We start from the raw sequence: 21,191 nt of genomic DNA, 5'->3' as shown, positions 1-21,191 counted from the left end.
TATATTGAAGTGGCCAGTATTCCCATAGTCTAGGCCTAGACATTGCTAACATCAGTCATGTTTTAACTGGAATTCATTTTGGTGTCCTGAGAACTCACTACAGAAAATTAAGCATAACAATCCATCCAATTTCACCTCTACCACCCTTAAACATTAGGTTTACTCCTTACCCCTGCCGTGCCTCCAGTTTTATCTTCACCCTCGCTCTCCTCATCTTCTGTTTCAGGTGGAGCTGCATTGGGTTTAGGACTGCCTCCTCCAAGTAGAGAGGTAATTGCTTTGTTACGAATATCTGTACTTGCAGATACCTCGCCTTCCTCTTCCTCTTCATCAGGATCCAGATGTTCCATTAGTAGTTTGAACTATCAATGAGAACATAAACAATGTATTACAAGCTTAAAATGACTGCCTGCATATCGTTGGAATCATTCTAAACGGATCAAAGTAGCTAAAAAGGAAAAGGCAAATTTAATTGGCATAATCAATGTCTGTATGATGCTGGCTCTGTATATACTATAGCAAAGTAAGGCGTAGTGTGCAGAGTCCAGTGAATCCCCAGAGGCTTACAGAGGCTCAAGTAGATAATACCAAAAGCTCTATTTGCGGTAGAGGGGTTTAGCAGTTAGGCTTATCAGAGGGTAGTCATAAGCATTTTTTCTACACAGTCAGACAAGAGAGGATTGCAACACACTCAAAGACTGAATCCAGACCAATTGTTTTGCATAAAAAGTTATTACTTTGTTACTTTATTTCTAGAACAAAGAGGAACTCAGTTGCAGGTAAGTAACAGTTTAAAAGTAGCAATACTTTTCAAATGCAGTTTGGAAGTGTTTTGCAAGGCAGTAGAAAATGCTTTACAGTAATGGAAATACTTTTTACAATCAGTTTAGCATTGAGAAACGTTGCAACAGATAGACTTTTATATGCTGTGCACAGACTACAAAGCAGTTCTCTCCCAAAGTGGTGGCTAACCTGTAGCTGTTGCAGTTGTCTGAAATAGTGTACGTAAAACTGCTTAATCCACACTAGCTTGCTTGCTGTCTTGCGGACACATCTACACAATAGTGTTTTGTGAATGTGTGAGGTGTAGACCATGTTGAAGCTTTGCAGATATCATCTATGGGTATATTTTCTAAGAATTCCATAGAAGCCCCTAATTTGTGTGTGGAGTGCGCTCTAGGGGGAATTGTTAGCGTTCTTTTCGCTTTTGCATAGCATATTTGAATGCACTTGACTATCCACTTGCAGCTTTTGGCGTCAAAAGTTTCGGCTCCTAACTCTGATACCGAAGATTTAGGCTTCAACAAAGATGGAACATGGACCAAGACGTGTTTGGATTTCGGCGCCGAGGATTTCGACGCTGGCGCCGGCTTGGGGCCAACTCGAGCCGGAAGGCTTTTCTTTGCGTTTCGGTGCCGGGCCTGTGGGAGGGCTGCTCAAAACATTTTCTCAGTGCAGTCAGGCAGGCAGAGGAAGGACTGGAGCCTTTCTTGTCTTTAGTTGTTGGGGCAACGGGGTTTCTGTACTCACGGTACGCTGACCCGGTGTAACTTGCTCCTCTTCTTCCATGTCGGAGTCAGCCTCAGACACAGAGACGTGTTCTGCTTCCTCGGATCCTTGAGCTTGTTCTTCTTCTCGATCGGAATCTTCACTGAAGATGTCCGGTACGGAGCCACCTTGGTGTTGCATCTTGTGACGTCCAGCCCCATGGCCACAAAGTGTCTTCTTTGATCGAAACGATCGGCACACGTCGCAGTCTTTATCGTCGTATTCTGGGGACAAACCGAGATTGCACACTTCGTGCAGGTAGGTGCGCGGTAACTATGCGCAACACTTGGGACAGAGCTTGAACTGAGTTCGTTCCATCGACTGCTGGTGAGCCCGGCGCAGGTAAAAGGGGGTGTGGGGCACAAGGCAGCACCAAAGCTACACCACCAGTGTCACAGAGGTACAGAATCAGCATCAGGTGCCCGATGCATTTCAATGGGGAATCTCGATCGCACAAAGAGGCTGCAGGCTCAGGCCAGGAGGCTGGATGAAAGTTACCACTGGCTGGGCATGTAGGTTGGAGCTAAGGGACACCTGAGCACTGCCGGCTGGGATTAGTGAAGGATTTATGTTACCGGATCCAGTTGCGGTCAGGGGGACCCTTCAGGTTGAAGCTACAGGTGACTTTGTGGGGTCCAGGAGAAGTTAGCCACAGATGGAGAATAGGTCAGAATTGCTGGGGAAACTTGACAGTACAGGAAAGTCAGTTGAACTCGGGCCTGGGTGTTTGGTGAAGAGTGGGCAGGGATTGAAGATCCGCCTGGAACCGGAATCCTTGAAGACAGTTTCTTTCTGGACGTGGCCGCTGTCCTTGGGTGATCTGGTCTAGTCTGAAGAATGGCAGTCTTCCTGGGGTTCTTGGAAGTCGCTGGCTACAGGACAGGCGTGGTCTTCTTCGCAGGGTCTTTGAGCAGGAGACAGGCCAATAGGGCAGGAGCCAAATCAGTAGTCGTCTTCCAGGCTCGGCTGCAGTCTTCTTTGTACATTTCTTCTTGGGTTACAGGAATCTGAGGATTAAGGCTACTTGCCTTAAGGGTGACTACACCCTTAGAATGTCCCCTCCGTTTGGGGAGTGGGCATTCTTCTAACCTCATTGGGTCAAATTCTTTCATTCAAGACAGACTATTTCCTAGGCGGGGGGAGGGGGGTCACCTCAGTCCAGGAGACCTTAGGGGTGGTCCTGGCAGAGGGGGGACACACCTCTCTTAAGACTACTAATTTTCCAGCCAACCTTACCGCCAAAAGTGAGGCTTGGTCAAGGGGGCAGGCATCTCCACTAGCTGGAGAGGCCCTTGCTAGCATATCAAAGAGCAGGAAGCCTTTGGGACTCACCACCCTGAATGCTGTTCCTGCTTGGGGATAGGTGTGAAGCACCTTTACCCCAAGCAGCCTTTGTCCTTGACCACCGAGAGCACAAGGGCTCCCACCTCATGGGATCATAAACGTGTGTGTGTGGCAGGCTGGTGCAGACCACACAGCTGGACACGAGGGAATTGGGCATCTCTAAGATGGAGCTGTGGAGTTCGTAATGACAAACTCCCAGCCCATGTAGTCAATATGGTTCCAATGCACTTACAATGATAGTGAATGATGGCACAGACACTATAGGTGCACAGAACAAGTTACTAACCTTCGGTAACGATGTATCTGTAAGAAACATTAGTTAGTTAGATTCCTCACCTTAGAATATCCCCAGGCGTCAGACTGGATCCGGAAGATTTTTCGTCAGCAATACCCCTTGCGCGTCGCTAGGCGTCGTCTGCGGCTCCGCGTCCGTCGTCGGCGTCGTGCGCCGGGATGACGTCGTCGGAGTACTTAGACGCCGCCCTCGCGCGCTGACGTCAGTTCTTGTACATAGCCTTCCGCGCCAGGAACGCAGAGCCATGCAAAGACCGACACTGGTGCCAAAAATAAAATCTAGGGGCCTGAAAGGACAACCTTAACCCTAGATGTCAGTTCGCAGAACGGGGAGGATGGGAGGGTCGGTGAGGAATCTAACTAACTAATGTTTCTTACAGATACATCGTTACCGAAGGTTAGTAACTTGTTCATCTGAAAGAAACACGTTAGTTAGATTCCTCACCTTAGAATAGATACCCAAGCAATACCATCCCCGGTGGTGGGTCTGCGAACCAAGATCACACCAGAAAGTCCTGGAGGACAGAACGGCCAAAGAAGCCATCCCTCCGGACTTGGCTGTCAAGGCAATAATGCCTGGCAAACGTGTGTAGAGAAGCCCACGTCGCCGCCTGACAGATGTCCTGCAAAGGGACTCCCCGTCCCAAGGCAGTAGTAGCCGCCGTGGCCCGAGTAGAATGGGCGCGCAGCCCAACAGGAGGGTCCTTTTTAGCCAAGGAATAGCAGATTTTTATACACAAAACGACCCACCGAGAGATGGTTCGTGTGTGCACAGCTTTCCCCTTCTTAGCGCCCACGTACCCAACAAAAAGCTGGTCGTCCACCCGGAACTGTTTTGTGCGGTCCAGATAAAAGGAGAGCGCACGTTTTGGGTCCAGACGGTGGAGCCTCTCTTCCTCTTTGGAAGGATGCGGAGGCGGAAAGAAGGTGGGCAAGGTGACAGACTGCCCAAGGTGAAAAGGAGTCACCACTTTAGGAAGAAAGGAGGGACGAGGCCGAAGGACAACCTTGTCCGGATGAACAGATAGGAAAGGAGGCTTTGAAGATAAAGCCTGGAGCTCACTCACCCGTCTAGCCGAGGTGATGGCTACCAGAAAAGCAGTCTTTAGAGTTAGAAGACGAAGAGGGCAATTGTGAAGAGGCTCGAAGGGAGCGCACATCAGGAAGGTCAATACCAGATTCAAGTCCCACTGAGGCATTACAAAAGGGACAGGAGGGAACGTGTGTGTAATGCCTTTGAGAAAGCGTGTAACCACAGGGGACTTGAAAAGAGAAGGCTGATCAGGAAGCCGCAAGAAGGCGGAGATGGCAGCAAGATAACCCTTCAGGGTGCCCAGGGCAGAGCCCTGCCGGGCCAGAGAAAGAAGGAAGAGGAGAACCTCAGAAAGAGGGGCGGAAAGGGGATCCACAGCCTTTGCTGTGCACCATGCCACAAATTTGTTCCACCGGCAGGCGTATACCGACTTCGTGGAGGGACGCCTGGCTGCCAGAATGATATCACAGACTTCAGGAGGCAAGTCAAATGGCATCAACTGCCGCCGCTCAATCTCCACGCATGGAGGTGGAGGCTGGACAGGTTCGGGTGGAGGACCGTCCCCTGCTGCTGCGACAGAAGATCCTCCCGAAGGGGCAGACGTATCGGGGGATCGGTCAACAGACTGAGTAGCTCGGGATACCAGTATCTTCGTGCCCAATCCGGAGCCACCAAGATGACTGGGGCCCGGTCGCGCCTGATCTTCTTCAGCACTCTGGGCAGAAGTGGTATAGGCGGAAAGGCGTACAACAGACCGCAACTCCACTCGTGACGAAAAGCGTCGCCGAGCGAGTGCCGCCTTGGAAATTCCAACGCGCAGAACTGCTGACATTGCGCGTTCTCTTCGGTGGCGAATAGATCTAACCAAGGCTCTCCCCACTGCTGAAAGAGGCCTTGCACCACTTCGGAGTTCAGACGCCATTCGTGATCCATCATGCACCGGCGGCTGAGTTCGTCTGCTCTGGCGTTCAGAGAGCCCGCCAGATGTTGAACCACCAGGGTGACGCCCTGGTGTTCCAGCCATGTCCAGAGGCGCAGAGCCTCCTGACAAAGGGTCCACGACCCCACCCCGCCCTGTTTGTTGCAGTACCACATGGCGGTGGTGTTGTCCGTGAACACCTGCACGACACTTCCCCTGACAGAGGGAAGGAAGGCTTTCAGTGCAAGCCGGATCGCTCTCAACTCCAACAGGTTGATGTGGAGACGAGACTCCGCCGGAGACCAGAGGCCTCTGATCTCCGCCTCTCCCATATGGCCACCCCAACCCAAGAGGGACGCATCCGTCACTACGACATGCTCCGGTTGGGGAAGGGAGAGGCTCTTGCCCTTGACCCACTCGCGGTCCGTGAGCCACCACTGCAGCTGCTGTGCAGTGCCCTCCGAGATCAAGACATGGTCGGACAGGTTGCCGTGATGCTGGGCCCACTGAAACTTCAGGTCCCACTGCAGAGCCCGCATGCGCCGCCTGGCGTGATGCACTAGTAGGATGCAGGAGGCCATCAGCCCCAGAAGCCGCAACACTAGCCTGACCGAAACCCGGGATAGAGGCCGAAAGATGGGAATCAGGGCCTGTATATCCCGGACCCGCTGCTCCGGTGGATGGACCCGGAACTGCGCCGAATCGAGAACCGCTCCGATGAAGAGGAGCTTCTGAGAGGGACTCAAGTGTGACTTCGGCACGTTGATGGAAAACCCCAGCAAATGCAGGAGATCCGCCGTAGTCTGGAGGTGGGAGACGACTGCCTGGGGCGAGCCCGCCTTCAACAACCAGTCGTCGAGATAGGGGAAGACTGGAACCCCTGATCTGCGCAGATGAGCTGCGACCACCGCCATCACTTTCGTGAACACCCGAGGGGCACTGGTGAGGCCGAAGGGGAGCACGGGAAACTGAAAGTGCTCTTGGCCCACCGTGAACCGCAGGTAACGCCGGTGGGCCGGCAGGACGGGGATATGGAAATATGCGTCCTGCAAGTCCAACGCTACCATCCAGTCTCCAGGGTCTAGGGCAGCTAAAACCTGAGCCAACGTTAGCATCTTGAACCTTTCCTTTCGGAGGAAGGCATTGACGTTCCGGAGGTCCAAGATAGGGCGCAGGCCCCCCTTGCCCGTCTTGGGAACCAGAAAGTAGTGGGAATAACAACCACGACCTACTTCTGGACTCGGAACGCGCTCGACGGCCCCCTTGGCCAGGAGAGCCGAAACTTCCTCGCGGAGAAGATCCAAATGATCCCCCGAGATACGGTGGTGTTGTGGTGGCATGGCTGGAGGGGTCGTCTCGAAGGGGAGGGAGTAGCCCCTTCGGACGATTTGCAGCACCCACCTGTCCGATGTGATGGACCGCCAGTGGAGCAGGTGATGGCGAACTCTGCCGCCCACTGGCGTGGTATGGGCCTGAAAGCTCGGACTAGGAAGGCTTTGAGGCGGATGCTGCCGGGGTGGATGTGGGCTGACCACGTCGGCCTCCATTTCCGCCACGGCGGAAGCCACGTCCGCGACCGCGCGCAGGTTGGTTCTGCGGCTGGTGGCTCTGCGGACGTGAGGAGGCGCCCCTTCCTTGGCCACGAAAGGGGCGAAAAGCGGAGGTGTGCGCCCGCGGAGCCGAGAGGCCCAAGGACTTGGCCGTAGCCCGGGAGTCCTTAAAGCGGTTCAGCGCACTGTCCGCCTTCTCACCAAACAGGCGAGTGCCATCAAAGGGCATGTCCATGAGGGTGTTCTGGACATCCCCGGAAAAGGACGTGGACCGCATCCAGGCGTGGCGGCGGAGCGCCACCGTGGTGGAAATCGCCCGACCTAGCGAGTCCGTGGTGTCAAGCCCACATCTTATGGCGTGCCGTGCTGCATCCCTCCCATCGGCCAGAGCCTGGGAAAGACGCGTCCGGACCTCCTCCGGACACAGGGGCAGCACGTCCTCCACCGTATCCCACAGAGAATGGGAATAACGGTCCAAGAGACAGGCGGTATCTAAAGACCGCAGGCCCAAACTAAGGGACGAGAACAGTTTCTTGCCAAACTGCTCGAGTCTCTTGGAATCCCGGTCCGGCGGAGCGGTCGGGAAGGAGGATTGGGAAGTAGAGGCCTGGATAACCAGACTCTCGGGGGTGGGGTGTTGGGACAGGAAGCTGGGGTCGCCCGGAGCAGGGCGGTGGCGCCTGGCAACGTTCCTATCCACAGGAGGAACTGTGGAGGGCTTGGACCAGGTGCCCTGCAGAACGTCAGTGAGGGCCTCGTTAAACGGCAGCAGAGGCTCAGTGGAGCTTGCTGAGGTTTGAAGCACCTCAGTGAGGATGTTGGTCCTCACAGCCACGGCAGGCAACTCGAGCCCAAGGGCCTCAGCCGCCTTGCGCAGCACCACAGAAAATGCTGCACCCTCCTCCGAAGCCACGGTCGGAGGAGAAGTGAATCCAGCGTCTGGCGAGGTGTCCAGCCCGCTGGCCTCCCCCAGCTCATCTGCCCAGTCCTGAGAAAGCTGTGACTGAACAGCCAGAGGGTCCTCGAACCCCTCCCAGTCGCCCCCGTCTTCCGATTCCTGATAAACAGGAGGAATGATCGGAACCGGACTGTAGAGATGGTAGGTCTCTAGCGGCGTCGGATGCGGCGTCGGCGGACGCCGTGCCGGCGTCGGGTCCGGATGAGGGCTAAACTGGGGCGTCGGCGTCACAGGCGTCGGCGGCGCCGGTGACGGCGTCGGTGGTTCAGGCGTCGGCGCCGGTGGAGGAGTGACAAGGTCAACCGGCGTCGACTGGGGCCCAGGCATGGGCCCCGCGGGGACCTGCGGCGTCGAGACCGGAGTCGTCGACGGCGCCGGGGCCGGAGCCGCCGGCACGCGAGGTCGCCCAGTCGAGCCCGCGGGGCCCGAAGGCGCGCCAGCGGGCGTCGACGGCGGGGCCAGGCTCCTCATGGCCGAGAGGAAGGCACTGATCTCCGCCGGCGCCGCGTCAGCCCCAGGGACCGGAAGGTATGGGGGCGGACGCGGCACCTGCGGCTCCGCCGGAGCCGCGGGGGTGGAACCACTGGGACCCTCGGCCGAGTCGCGCGACCGGCGAGGGGAGTCCGAAGAGCGATGTCGCCTCTTGGACTTCTTTGAGTGTTTGGACTTACCCGACGACTTGGAGCCAGACGAACGATGGTGGCGTCGGCTAGGGCTCCGCGAGCGATCCTTGGACCTCCTCCTGGACCGGGATCGCGCACGACGCGGAGCCGAGTGGCGAAGCTCGAGAAGCTTGCGGGACCGCTCCCGCCTAGCCTTCGAAGTCAGGGCCTGGCAGTCGTTGCACGACTCCGCGTCGTGGTCGAGGCCTAAGCAATAGAGGCACCGGCGGTGGTGATCGGTCACCGACATCAGTCGATGACAGTCTTCACAAGCCTTGAACCCAGGCATCCTACCGGCACCAGATGTCGACAGACAGGGATCAAAAATGATCAAAAAGAGTTAGTCAAAAAAGACTAAAAGGGGTAGCTCTCCCGGATCTGCGCTTACTGGCGCGGAAAAAAGAAGAACTGACGTCAGCGCGCGAGGGCGGCGTCTAAGTACTCCGACGACGTCATCCCGGCGCACGACGCCGACGACGGACGCGGAGCCGCAGACGACGCCTAGCGACGCGCAAGGGGTATTGCTGACGAAAAATCTTCCGGATCCAGTCTGACGCCTGGGGATATTCTAAGGTGAGGAATCTAACTAACGTGTTTCTTTCAGATATGCTCATGTAGCTGTGCCCTCACCTGATGAATAGTACACCCTACCTTAGGGCTGTGAGGCTTGCTAGAGGGAGTGACAAAGCCAAATGCAGTGATTGATTGGCATGGCACACAGGGATGTGTGCCATGTAGACTGACATTTTGTTGCGCCAAAACACACAGTCTGCAATGGCAGTATGAACGTGTTTGGGGAGGGGTCTCAGAGTGGCAGAATACATGCTGCGGTCAGTAGAGACCCTCTCTGCTCACAAGGCCCTTGGTACCACTGGTACCTCTTACAAGAGACCTACAAGTGAGCCAGAGATGTGCCAATTGTGGAAACAAAGATACAGTTGTGGGAAAAAACACAAGGACTGGGAACCTGATTGGCAGGGACCCAGAGCACACTTAGTCAAAGTGCATCTGATATCAGGCAAAATGTGGGGGGAAACCATGCTAAAATTGGCACTTTCCTACAACGTCTCAATAAGAAACCAGGCATGATATTTAATTAAGATACACCTGGTAAATAAAAGTCCTGGTCAGGGAGATTTTACATGAACTGAGATGGTAATGTAGAGAAAGGCTGGTGCAGCAGATGATGGAACAAACCAAAAGCAAAGGGAATTATATTCTCAGTGGGAAAATTATTGGGAGATTATTAATTGCACAGTGAGAGGAGAAGTTCAGGGTCATGGTGAGAGCATTTGAGCAAGTTACTTTCGGTAACGCCTTATTTAGCTGCAGATTCCCTAAGTTAGAATTATCCCCAGGCATCGCACTGGATCTGGAATTTTTTGTGAGCAAAACACCTGCGTGCTGGTAGGTGGCGTAATCCAGCTCTGTGAAGCGCCATCTACGCCAGAAGTGACACGTGCGGTGCCTATATAGGTGTCAATTCAGGGCACTGACGTCCGTTTCTTTATGTGATTTGCCATGCCAGGAACGCAGAGCCACAAAGAACACTGGTGTGGAAAACTAGGGCCCTGAAAGGGAAAATCCATGCCATAGAAATCCGTTGGCAGAGTGGGGAGGAGTCGTACTTCGGTAAGGAATCTGCGGCTAGATAGTCTCTCAACCAGATAAGGTGTTCATCTGTTAGAGACTTCTGGCCGCATATTTCTTACCTTAAAGCACAAGTTACTACTTGTGTAACGATATATCTGTAAGAGACATTAGTTAGTGATAGATTCCTTACCTTAGAAAATTCCCCAGGCGTCCGTCTGGATCCGGAATGTTTTCTGCTTAGCAGTACCCCTTCGCACCAGTAGGTGGCGCAGTGCGGCTCCGCGCAAGTCACTGGCATCGTGCGCGCCGGGATGACGTCACGGAGGCTACTTAAGCGCCACCCATGCGCACTGACGTCAGTTCTGTACACAACTTTCCGCGCCGAAACGCAGAGCCATGCGAGAAACTGACCTTTGGTGCATAAAACTAGGGCCCTAAAAGGGGATGACCTTAACCCTAGTAATCAGTTCGCAGAATGGGGAGGATGGGTGGGGCGGTAAGGAATCTATCACTAACTAATGTCTCTTACAGATATATCGTTACACAAGTAGTAACTTGTGCATCTGAAAGACACGTTAGTGATAGATTTCTTACCTTAGAATACTTACCCCAGGAATACCAACCCCGGTGGTGGGTCTGCGAACAAGATTACACCAGAAAGTCACGGAGCACAGAACGGCCAAAGAAGCCGTCTCTCCGGACCTGACTGTCAAGGCAGTAGTGCTTGGTAACTGTGTGCAGCGAGGCCCACGTAGCTGCCTGACAAATATCCTGCAAGGGGACACCGCGTCCCAAGGCAGTAGTGGCTGCAGTTGCCCTGGTCGAATGGGCACGCAGTCCCACAGGAGGCTCCTTCTTGGCCAAGGAGTAACAGGCTTTGATGCACAGAACTACCCACCGGGAGATGGTCCGTTTGTGCACCGCCCGACCTCTTTTGTCCAACAAAGAGCTGATCATCCACCCGGAACTGCTGTGTACGCTGCAGATAGAATGCGAGCGCACGTTTTGGGTCCAGACGGTGGAGCCGCTCCTCTTCCCTTGACGGAAGAGGAGGTGGAAAAGTTGGGCAAAGTGATGGTCTGCCCGATGTGGAAGGGCGTGACAACCTTTGGCAAGAAAGAAGGATGTGTACTCAGAACCACCTTGACCGGATGACCAGAAAGGAAAGAAGGTTTGGAAGAAAGAGCCGCGAGCTCACTCACTCTCCTGGCAGAGGTGATAGCTACCAGGAAAGCCGTCTTGAGAGTAAGAAGACGCAAGGGACAGTTATGAAGGGGCTCAAAGGGAGCAAACATCAGAAAAGTCAAGACAAGATTCAAGTCCCACTGAGGCAGTATGAAGGGCACAGGTGGGAACGTATACGTAATGCCTTTAAGAAAACGGTAAACAAGCAGGGACTTAAAAAGAGAAGGCTGATCTGGAAGCCATAGAAAGGCACAGATGGCAGAAAGATAACCTTTAACAGTGCCCAGAGCAGAGCCCTGCTGGGCCAAAGAGCGAAGGAACAGAAGAACCTCAGAAAGAGGGGCAGAAAGGTGATCCACAGTCTTAGCTGTGCACCATGCCACAAATCTGTTCCACCTACAGGCGTACACCGTTTTAGTGGAGAGACGCCTGGCTGCCAGGATGACATCACAGACTTCGGGAGAAAGATCGAAAGGTGTCAACTGTCGCCGTTCAAACTCCAAGCATGGACGTGGAGGCTGGACAGGTTCGGGTGGAGGACCGTCCCCTGCTGCTGCGACAGAAGAACTTCCCGACGGATCAGGGGATCGATGTTCATACTGAGTAGCTCGGGATACTGTACTCTTCAAGTCCAGTCCGGAGCCACAAGAATAACTTGGGACCGGTCGCGCCTGATCTTCTTCAGCACTCTGGGCAGAAGTGGTATAGGCGGAAAGGCGTACAACAGACTGCAGCTCCACTCGAGACGAAAAGCGTCTCAGAGCGAGTGAAAATTCCAACGCGCAGAACTGATGACATTGTGTGTTCTCTTCGGTGGTGAATATATCTAACCAAGGCTCTCCCCTCGCAGAAAGAGACCTTGCGCCACTTCCAAGTACAGACGGCACTCATGATCCACCATGCACTGGCGGCTGTGTTCGTCCGCCCTGGCGTTCAGAGAACCTGCCAAGTGTTGAACCACCAAGGTAAGGCCTTGATGTCCCAACCACGTCAAGAGGCGGAGAGCCTCCTGACATAGGGTCCACGACTCCACCCTGCCCTGTTTGTTGCAATACCCCATGGCGGTGGTGATGTCCGTGAAGAACAAGTTACTTACCTTCGTTAACGATGTATCTGTAAGAAACATTAGTTAGTTAGATTCCTCACCTTAGAATATCCCCAGGCGTCAGGCTGGATCCGGAAAGATTTTTGTAGCAATACCCCTTGCGCGTCGCTAGGCGTCGTCTGCGGCTCCACGTCCGTCGTTGGAGTTGTGCGCCGGAATGACGGAGTACTTAGACGCCGCCCTCGCGCGCTGACGTCAGTTCTTGTACATAGCTTTCCGCGCCAGGAACGCAGAGCCATGCAAGAGACCGACACTGGTACCAAAAAATCTAGGGCCCTGAAAAGGATAGCCTTAACCCTAGATGTCAGTTCGCAGAACGGGGAGGATGGGTGGGTCGGTGAGGAATCTAACTAACTAATGTTTCTTACAGCATCGTAAGTAACTTGTTCATCTGAAAGAAACACGTTAGTTAGATTCCTCACCTTAGAATAGATACCCCAGCAATACCAACCCCGGTGGTGGGTCTGCGAACCAAGATCACACCAGAAAGTCCTGGAGAACAGAACGGCCAAAGTAGCAATCTCTCAGGACTTGGCTGTCCAGGCAATAGTGCTTGGCAAACGTGTGCAGTGAAGCCCACGTCGCCGCCTGACAGATATCCTGCAAGGGAACTCCCCGGCCCAGGGCAGTAGTAGCCGCTGTGGCCCGGGTGGAATGGGCCCTCAACCCAACAGGACGGTCCTTTTTTGCCTAGGAGTAACAAAGTTTAATACACAACACGACCCACCGTGAGATGGTCCGTTTGTGTACCGCTTTCCCATTCTTAGCTCCTACGTATCCAACAAAAAGTTGGTCGTCCACCCGGAACTGTTTGGTGTGGTCCAAATAAAAGGACAGCGCCCGTTTTGGGTCCAGACGGTGGAGCCTCTCTTCCTCTTTTGAAGGATGCGGAGGCGGAAAGAAGGTGGGCAACGTGACAGATTGCCCGATGTGAAAGGGGGTCACCGCTTTTGGTAGAAAAGAAGGACGAGTCCGGAGGACAACCTTGTCCGGATGAACAGAAAGAAAGGGAGGCTTAGATGACAGAGCCTGGAGCTCACTCACCCGTCTAGCCGAGGTGATAAGCTACCAGGAAAGCAGTTTTCAGGGTCAGATGACGAATGGGACAATTGTGAAGAGGCTCAAAGGGAGCGCACATCAGAAACGTCAAGACCAGATTCAAATCCCACTGAGGCATTACGAAGGGGACAGGAGGGAACATGTGAGTAATGCCTTTGAGAAAACGTGAAACAACAGGGGACTTGAAAAGAGAAGGCTGATCAGGAAGCCGCAAGAAGGCAGAGATTGCAGCAAGATAACCTTTCAAGGTGCCCAAAGCAGAGCCCTGCTGGGGCGAAGAAAGAGGAGAACCTCAGAAAGAGGGGCGGAAAGGGGATCCACAGCCTTTGCTGTGCACCATGCCACAAATTTGTTCCACCGGCAGGCATATACCGTCGTTGTGGAGGGACGCCTGGCTGCCAGAATGACATGACAGACTTCAGGAGGCAAGTCAAATGGCATCAACTGCCGCCGCTCAATCTCCACGCATGGAGGTGGAGGCTGGACAGGTTCGGGTGGAGGACCATCCCCTGCTGCTGCGACAGAAGGTCCTCCTCAAGAGGCAGTCGTATCGGGGGATCGATTGACATACTGAGTAGCTCGGGATACCAGAACCTTCGTGCCCAATCCGGAGCCACTAAGATAACTTGGGCCCGGTCGCGCCTGATCTTCAGCACTCTGGGCAGAAGTGGTATAGGCGGAAAGGCATACAACAGACCGCAACTCCACTCGTGACGAAAAGCGTCTCCGAGCGAGTGCTGCCTTGGAAAATCCAACGCGCAGAACTGCTGACATTGCGCGTTCTCTTCGGTGGCGAATAGATCTAACCAAGGTTCTCCCCACTGCAGAAAGAGACCTTGCGCCACGTCCGAGTTCAGACGCCATTCGTGATCCATCATGCACAGGCGGCTGAGTTCGTCTGCTCTGGCGTTCAGAGAGCCCGCCAGATGTTGATGCCCTGGTGTTCCAGCCATGTCCAGAGGCGCAGAGCCTCCTGACAAAGGGTCCACGACCCCACCCCGCCCTGTTTGTTGCTATACCACATGGCGGTGGTGTTGTCCGTGAACACCTGCACGACACTTCCCCGGTCAGAGGGAAGGAAGGCTTTCAGTGCAAGCCGGATCGCTCTCAGCTCCAAAAGGTTGATATGGAGTTGAGCTTCCGCCGGAGACCAGAATCCTCTGATCTCCGCCTCTCCCATATGGCCCCCGAATCCCAGGAGGGACGCGTCCGTCACTACTACGTGCACCGGTTGGGGTAGGTAGAGGCATCTGCCGCTGACCCAATCGCGGTCCGTGAGCCACCACTGCAACTGGTTCGCAGTGCCCTCCGAGATCAAGACTTGGTCGGACAGGTTGCCTCGATGCTGGGCCCACTGAAACTTCAGGTCCCACTGCAGAGCCCGCATTCTCCACCTGGCGTAATGCACCAACAGGATGCAGGAGGCCATCAGCCCCAGAAGCCGCAGCACCAACCTGACCGAAACCCAGGATAGAGGCCGAAAGATGGGAATCAGAGCCTGAATATCCCGGACCCGCTGTTCTGGAGGATAAGCCCGGAACTGCGCCAAATCGAGAACCGCTCCGATGAAGAGGAGCTTCTGGGAGGGTCTCAGGTGACTTCGGCACGTTGATGGAGAACCCCAGCAAATGCAGGATGTCGGCCGTAGTCTGGAGATGGGAGACGACTGCCTGGGGCGATCCCGCCTTCAACAGCCAGTCGTCGAGATAGGGGAAGACTGGAACCCCCGATCTGCGCAGATGAGCTGCGACCACCGCCATCACTTTCGTGAACACCCGAGGGGCACTGGTGAGGCCGAAGGGGAGCACGGTGAACTGAAAGTGCTCCTGACCCACCGTGAACCGCAGGTAACGCCGATGGGCTGGCAGGACGGGGATGTGAAAATAGGCGTCCTGCAAGTCCAACGCTACCATCCAGTCTCCAGGGTCGAGGGCAGCCAGAACCTGAGCTAAAGTTAGCATCTTGAACCGTTCCTTCCGGAGTAAGGTGTTGACGCTCCTGAGGTCCAAGATAGGGCGTAGGTCCCCTTTGCCCTTCTGGGAACCAGAAAGTAGTGGGAATAGCAACCACGGCCTACTTCTGGACCAGGAACGCGTTCGACGGCCTCTTTGGCCAAGAGGGCCGTAACTTCCGCCGGCAGAAGATTCAAGTGATCCTCTGATATACGGTGGCACTGCGGTGGCATGGCTGGAGGGGTCGTCTCGAAGGGGAGGGAGTAGCCCCTTGGGACGATTTGCAGCACCCACCTGTCCGAAGTGATGGAGCGCCAGTGGAGCAGGTGATGGCGAACTCTGCCGCCCACTGGCGTGGAATGTGCCTGAAAGCTCGGACTAGGAGGGCTTTGAGGCGGATGCTGCCGGGGTGGATGTGGACTGACCGGCACGTTGTCCTCTAGTACCGCCACGGCGAAACCCACGTCCGCGACCACGTGCAGGTTGGTTCTGCGGCCGGTGGCTAGGCGGATGTGAGGAGGCGCCCCTTCCTTGGCCACGAAAGCGGCGAAAGGCTGAAGTTTGCGGCCGTGGGGCCGAGAGACCCAAGGATGTGGCCGTAGCCCGGGAGTCCTTAAAACGAGCCAGCGCACTATCCGCCTTCTCACCAAAAAGGCAAGCGCCATCAAAGGGCATATCCATGAGGGTACTCTGGACATCCCCCGAAAAAGACGTGGACCGCAGCTAGGCGTGGCGCCGGAGCGCCACCGTGGTGGAAATCGCCCTACCCAGCGAGTCCGTGGTGTCAAGTTCACACCGTATGGCATGTCACGCTGCATCTCGCCCGTCAGCAAGTGCCTGGGAGAGACGTGTCCGGGCCTCCTCGGGACACAGGGGCAGCACGTCCTCCACCGCATCCCACAGAGAGTGGGAGAAACGGTCCAAGAGGCAAGCGGCGTTCAAAGACCGCAGGCCCAAACTCAGGGAAGAGAACAGCTTCTTTCCGAACTGTTCCAGCCTCTTGGATTCCCGATCCGGAGGAGCGGACGGGAAGGAGGATTGGGAAGTGGAGGCCTGGACAACCAGGCTCTCGGGGGTGGGGTGTTGGACAGGAAACTGGGGTCGCCCGGAGCAGGGCAGTGGCGCCGAGCCACGTTCCGATCCACAGGAGGAACTGTGGAGGGCTTGGACCAAGTGCCCTGCAGAATGTCGATGAGGGCCTCATTGAACTGCAGCAGAGGCTCTGTGGAGGTTGCTGATGGTTGAAGCACCTCTGTGAGGATATTAGTCCTCACGGCCACAGCAGGCAACTCGAGCCCCAGGGCTTCGGCCGCCTTGCGCAGCACCACTGAGAAAGCTGCACCTTCCTCCGAGGCCACAGTCGGAGTAGAGATGAAACCAGCATCCGGTGAAGTGTCCAAACCACTGGCATCCCCCAGTTCGTCTGCCCAGTCCTATGAAAGTTGGCCCTGGATGGCCATAGGGTCCTCAGACCCCTCCCAGTCGCCCCCTCCATCCGATTCCTGATAAAAAGGAGGAATGATCGGAGCCGGACGGTAGATGAAACGCTCATCCATCGGCGTCGGGTGCGGCGCCGCGCCGTGTCCGGACAGGGGCTAAACCGGGGAACGGCGTCGTCCGGAGACGGCGCCGGAGGTGGAACCGGTGTCGGCGGAGGAGGCGTCGTGAGGTCGACCGGCGCTGACAGAGATCCAGGCCTGGATCCCTCGGGGACCTGCGGCGTCGGGACCGAAGTCGTCAACGGCGCCGGGGCCGCCAGCACGCGAAGTCGCCCAATCGAGCCCGCGGGGCCCGAAGGCGCGCCGGCAGGCGTCGACGGCGGAGCCAGGCCCCTCATGGCCGAGAGGAAGGCACTTACCTCCGCCTGAGTCGTGTCAGTCCCAGGGACCGGCGGGTATGGAGACGGACGCGGCTCCTGCGGCTCCGACGGAGCCGTGGGGGTGGGACCACCCTGACCGTCGTCCAACTCTCACGACCGGCGAGGGGAGTCTGAAGAGCGTTGTCGACTCTTGGACTTCTTTGATCGCCTCGACTTACCCGAAGACTTCGAGCCCGACGAGCGATGATGGTGACTGCGGCTCCGCGACCGGTCCTTGGACCTCCTCCTGGACCGGGACCGTGAGCGGCGCGGAGCCGAGTGCCGAAGCTCGAGAAGCTTACGGGACCGCTCCCGCCTAGCCTTCGAGGTCAAGGCCTGACAATCGTGGTCGGCCCCCATGCAGTAAAGGCACCGGCGATGGTGGTCCATCACCGACATCAGTCACAGGCTTTAAACCCAGGCATACTACTGGCACCAGAGTCGAGTCGACAGAAGACAAAATAGAGTCAAAAAGTTTAGTCAAAAATTGACTAAGGGGTAAGCTCTTCCCGGATCGGCGCTGTCTGGCGCGGAAAAGAAGAACAGACGTCAGCGCGCGAGGGCGGCGTCTAAGTACTCCGACGACGTCATTCCGGCGCACGACGCCAACGATGGACGCGGAGCCGCAGACGATGCCTAGCGACGCGCAAGAGGTATTGCTACAAAAATCTTTCTGGATCCAGCCTGACGCCTGGGGATATTCTAGGGTGAGGAATCCAACTAACGTGTTTCTTTCAGATCACCTGCACTATACTTCCCCGGACAGAGGGAAGGAATGCCTTCAGTGCAAGCGGGATCGCCTGCAGCTCCAAAAGGTTGATATGGAGCCGGGACTCCACCGAAGACCAGAGGCCACTGATCTCCGCCTCTCCCATGTGGCCTCCCCAACCCAGGAGGGACGCATCTGTCAATACGGTGTGCTCCAGTTAGTGAAGGGAGAGGGATCTGCCATTGATCCAATCGCGATTCGTGAGCCACCCACTGCAATTGCCGTGCAGTGCCCTCCGAGGTCTGGACATGATCGGACAGGTTGCCCTGATGCTGCGCCCACTGGAACTTTAGGTTCCACTGCAGAGCCCGCATATGCCATCTGGCATGCGGCACCAGCAGGATGCAGGAGGCCATCAGGCCCAAAAGCCGGAGGGTCATCCTGACTGAAACCCGGGATAGAGGCTGAAAGAGCGGAACCATAGCCTGAATATCCCAGACTCGCTGTTTGGGAGGATAAACCCGAAACAGTTTCGCATCCAGGACCGCTCCGATGAAAGGGAGCTTCTGAGAGGGATTCAGGTTCGACTTCGGCACACTGATGGAGAACCTCAGCCGGTGCAGGAGGTCGGCCGTAGTCTGGAGGTGGGAGACAACTGCCCCGCCTTCAACAGCCAGTCGAGGTAGGGGAAGACTGACACCCCTGACCTGTGCAGTTGAGCTGCGACCACCGCCATCACTTTAGTGAACACCCGAGGGGCGCTGGTAAGACCGAAGGGGAGCATGGCAAACTGAAAATGCTCCTGGCCTACCGTGAGCCGCAGGTAACGCCGGTGGGCCGGCAGGACGGGAATGTGAAAATAAGCGTCCTGCAAGTCCAACGCTACCATCCAGTCTCCAGGGTCCAGGGCAGACAGGACCTGAGCCAAAGTCAGCATCTTGAACTTATCCTTCCAGAGGAAGCGATTGACGTCCGGAGGTCCAAGATTGGGTGCAGGCCCCCCCTTGTACTTCTTGGGGACCAGAAAGTATTGGTAATAGCAACTACTCCCTACTTCCTGATCAGGAACTTACTCGATGGCCCCCTTGGCCAGGAGGGCCGTGACTTCCTGACGGAGAAGAGCCAAATGATCCCCCGACATGCGGTGGTACCGAGGTGGCATGGCTGGAGGGGAGGACAGAAATTGTAGCGAGCAACCTTGACAGATTATCTGCAGCACCCGATTCTCCGAAGAGATACAGCGCCAGCGGTGGAGGTGGTGACGGACCCTGCCTCCTACCGGCGTGGGGTGCCCCCTGAAGCTCGGAATAGGAAGACTTGGAGGTGGAAGCAGCGGGTGCGGACTACCCCGCCCGCTGTTTACCAACCCGCCCCTGCGGAAGCCACATCCGCGGCCATGCTGAGGCAGGTTCTGCACAGGCTTTGCGGAGGAGCACGTCTGGGTGCCCTTACCTGGGCCACGACAGGAACAAAACCCAGGCGTGGCAGGTCTCTTAGTGGAAAGACGCAAAGACTTAGCCGTGGCCTGTGAGTCCTTAAAGTGCTCCAGGGCACTGTCCACCGTGTCACCAAAGAGGCAAGAGCCATCGAAGGGCATGTCCATGAGCGAGCTCTGGACATTAAGCGAGAACATGGTAACCGCAACCAGGCATGACGCCGCAACGCCACAGTCGTGGAAATCGCCCTGCCCAAGGAATCAGCCGTGTCCAGACCACACCTGATGGCAAACTTTGCCGCATCTTTGCCCTCCGCAATTGCTTGGGAAAGGACGGCCTGGACCTCTTCAGAACACTGAGGCAGGACCTCTGCTACCGTATCCCACACGGTGTGGGAGTAACGGCCCAACAAGCAGGCGGTATTAACCGACCGCAACCCCAAGCGGGCCGAGGAGAACAACCTCTTGCCATATTGGTCCAGCTTCTTAGAGTCCTTATCCGGCGGAGCCGTGGGAAAGGCACTCTGCGATGTCGAGGCCTGAATGACCAGGCTCTCAGGCGTGGGGTGAGTGGTCAAGAAGGCAGGGTCACCATGTGCTGGGCGATGACGCCTAGCGACGTTCTTATCCATCGGTGCCCGCGAGGCCGGCCGCAACCAAGTGCCTAAGAGGACTTCGGTAAGGGCCTTATTGAAAGGGAGCAGCGGTTCCGACGACGTAGATGCCATCTGGAGCACCTCCGCAAGGAGGTTGGTCTTAACGGGCACCGTAGGGAGGTTGAGATGGAGAGCCTTCGCTGCTCGACGCAGCACCATAGTGTAGGAAGCGCCCTCCTCCATAGTAGGCGGAGAGGAGGCAAACCCCAGGTCAGAAGACACATCAAGTTCACCCGCATCCTGAAGGTCATCCACCCAATCCTGCTCGGAGTCACACTGCCGCGCAAGGGGGTCCTCGGAGTCGTCCCAGTCCTCATCCGGCTCTGGGGTTGAAGGAGCCCGCCGCGGCGACAGGACCGGAGCCGGAGAAGGGGCCAGCGGCGCCGGCCGGGGCCGAACCGGAACCGCATCCCAATGAGGATCCCAGGTCAGAGCGAACAACAAAGAAGTTCAAGAAGAAAGAAGACCTGCCGTGCAGCGGCTAAGAAGAGGAAGACACCAACTGCTTAGGCCCCAGCCCTACCGGCCTGTCGACCCTCGAACCTGCACCTGCTAAATCCCAGCACCACCTGTGGCCAGCAACCTCACAAACTCCGGAGGACCTGGCTATCTTGTGACTCTGAGCACCTGGGACTCCCACGAGCAGTGGCTCTGCTCAAAGCAACTATCTAACCCCTGGCATCAACCCCAAACCGCGAACCCTGCACACAATGCACCCGCCAAGCCTGGCCTGTGCCGGAGTGGACAAAGACCCCGAGGACGTCCCCCCGGCGACTGAGACCCCGAATACGGCACCCAAGGACCCACCCCAACGCTCCTGACGACGCCTGCAGCCTCAGAACCAGGGACTCCCCAACCACGATCAACAGAGGGTAAGATTTCCCGACACCAAAAGGCACCCCTGCACCCAGCGCCCTGTGGGCCCCTGTGCCCGACTCCTGGGTACCTACCTGTCCACCAACTACCCAACTTACCTCTCGAAGTGGTGATGGCACCTGAAGAATTTTCGTCCCTGAGCTTGCAGCCTTTGTTCGTCCTTGAGCTTTTCCATAGCAATCCATTGAGCGCCCGAAGGCTCAAAAGCACCCTGCACCCAGCCGCCCGAGTGGCCCTGGCAGTGTAACTTATACTCCTACCTACTTCCCCCATTTGCCCTGAGCAAGTGACCAGGAGCCCAGCTCCCACAGCCGCCACCAACCAAAGGCCCCCTGCCTCCCTTAGGATAACATTGGGCCAAACTCACTCTGCACCCGGCCGCCCCAGTGCCGCTGAGGGTGTAACAACTGTACTTACCTGACCCTGGGAGACCCCTGAGTCTATGCCCAGAACCT

General features: G+C 56.2%; 1 protein-coding gene across 16 annotated transcripts in view; it reads right to left on the bottom strand.

Annotated features, from left to right (window-relative positions):
* The window catches only part of NIPBL (NIPBL cohesin loading factor), a 1,722,939-nt gene that overhangs the window by 18,257 nt on the left and 1,683,491 nt on the right, over window positions 1-21,191 (bottom strand). For all 16 annotated transcript variants that reach the window (XM_085631078.1, XM_085631072.1, XM_085631074.1 and 13 more), the window contains one exon: window positions 171-362. In XM_085631078.1, coding sequence (XP_085487204.1) covers window positions 171-362 — 192 coding nt within the window. The remainder of the gene's footprint in view (window positions 1-170; window positions 363-21,191) is intronic.

The sequence above is a fragment of the Triturus cristatus genome, chromosome 2_1 (assembly GCF_964204655.1).
Source record: "Triturus cristatus chromosome 2_1, aTriCri1.1, whole genome shotgun sequence".
NCBI lineage: Eukaryota > Metazoa > Chordata > Amphibia > Caudata > Salamandridae > Triturus > Triturus cristatus.
This window is presented reverse-complemented; position numbering and strand designations above follow the sequence as displayed.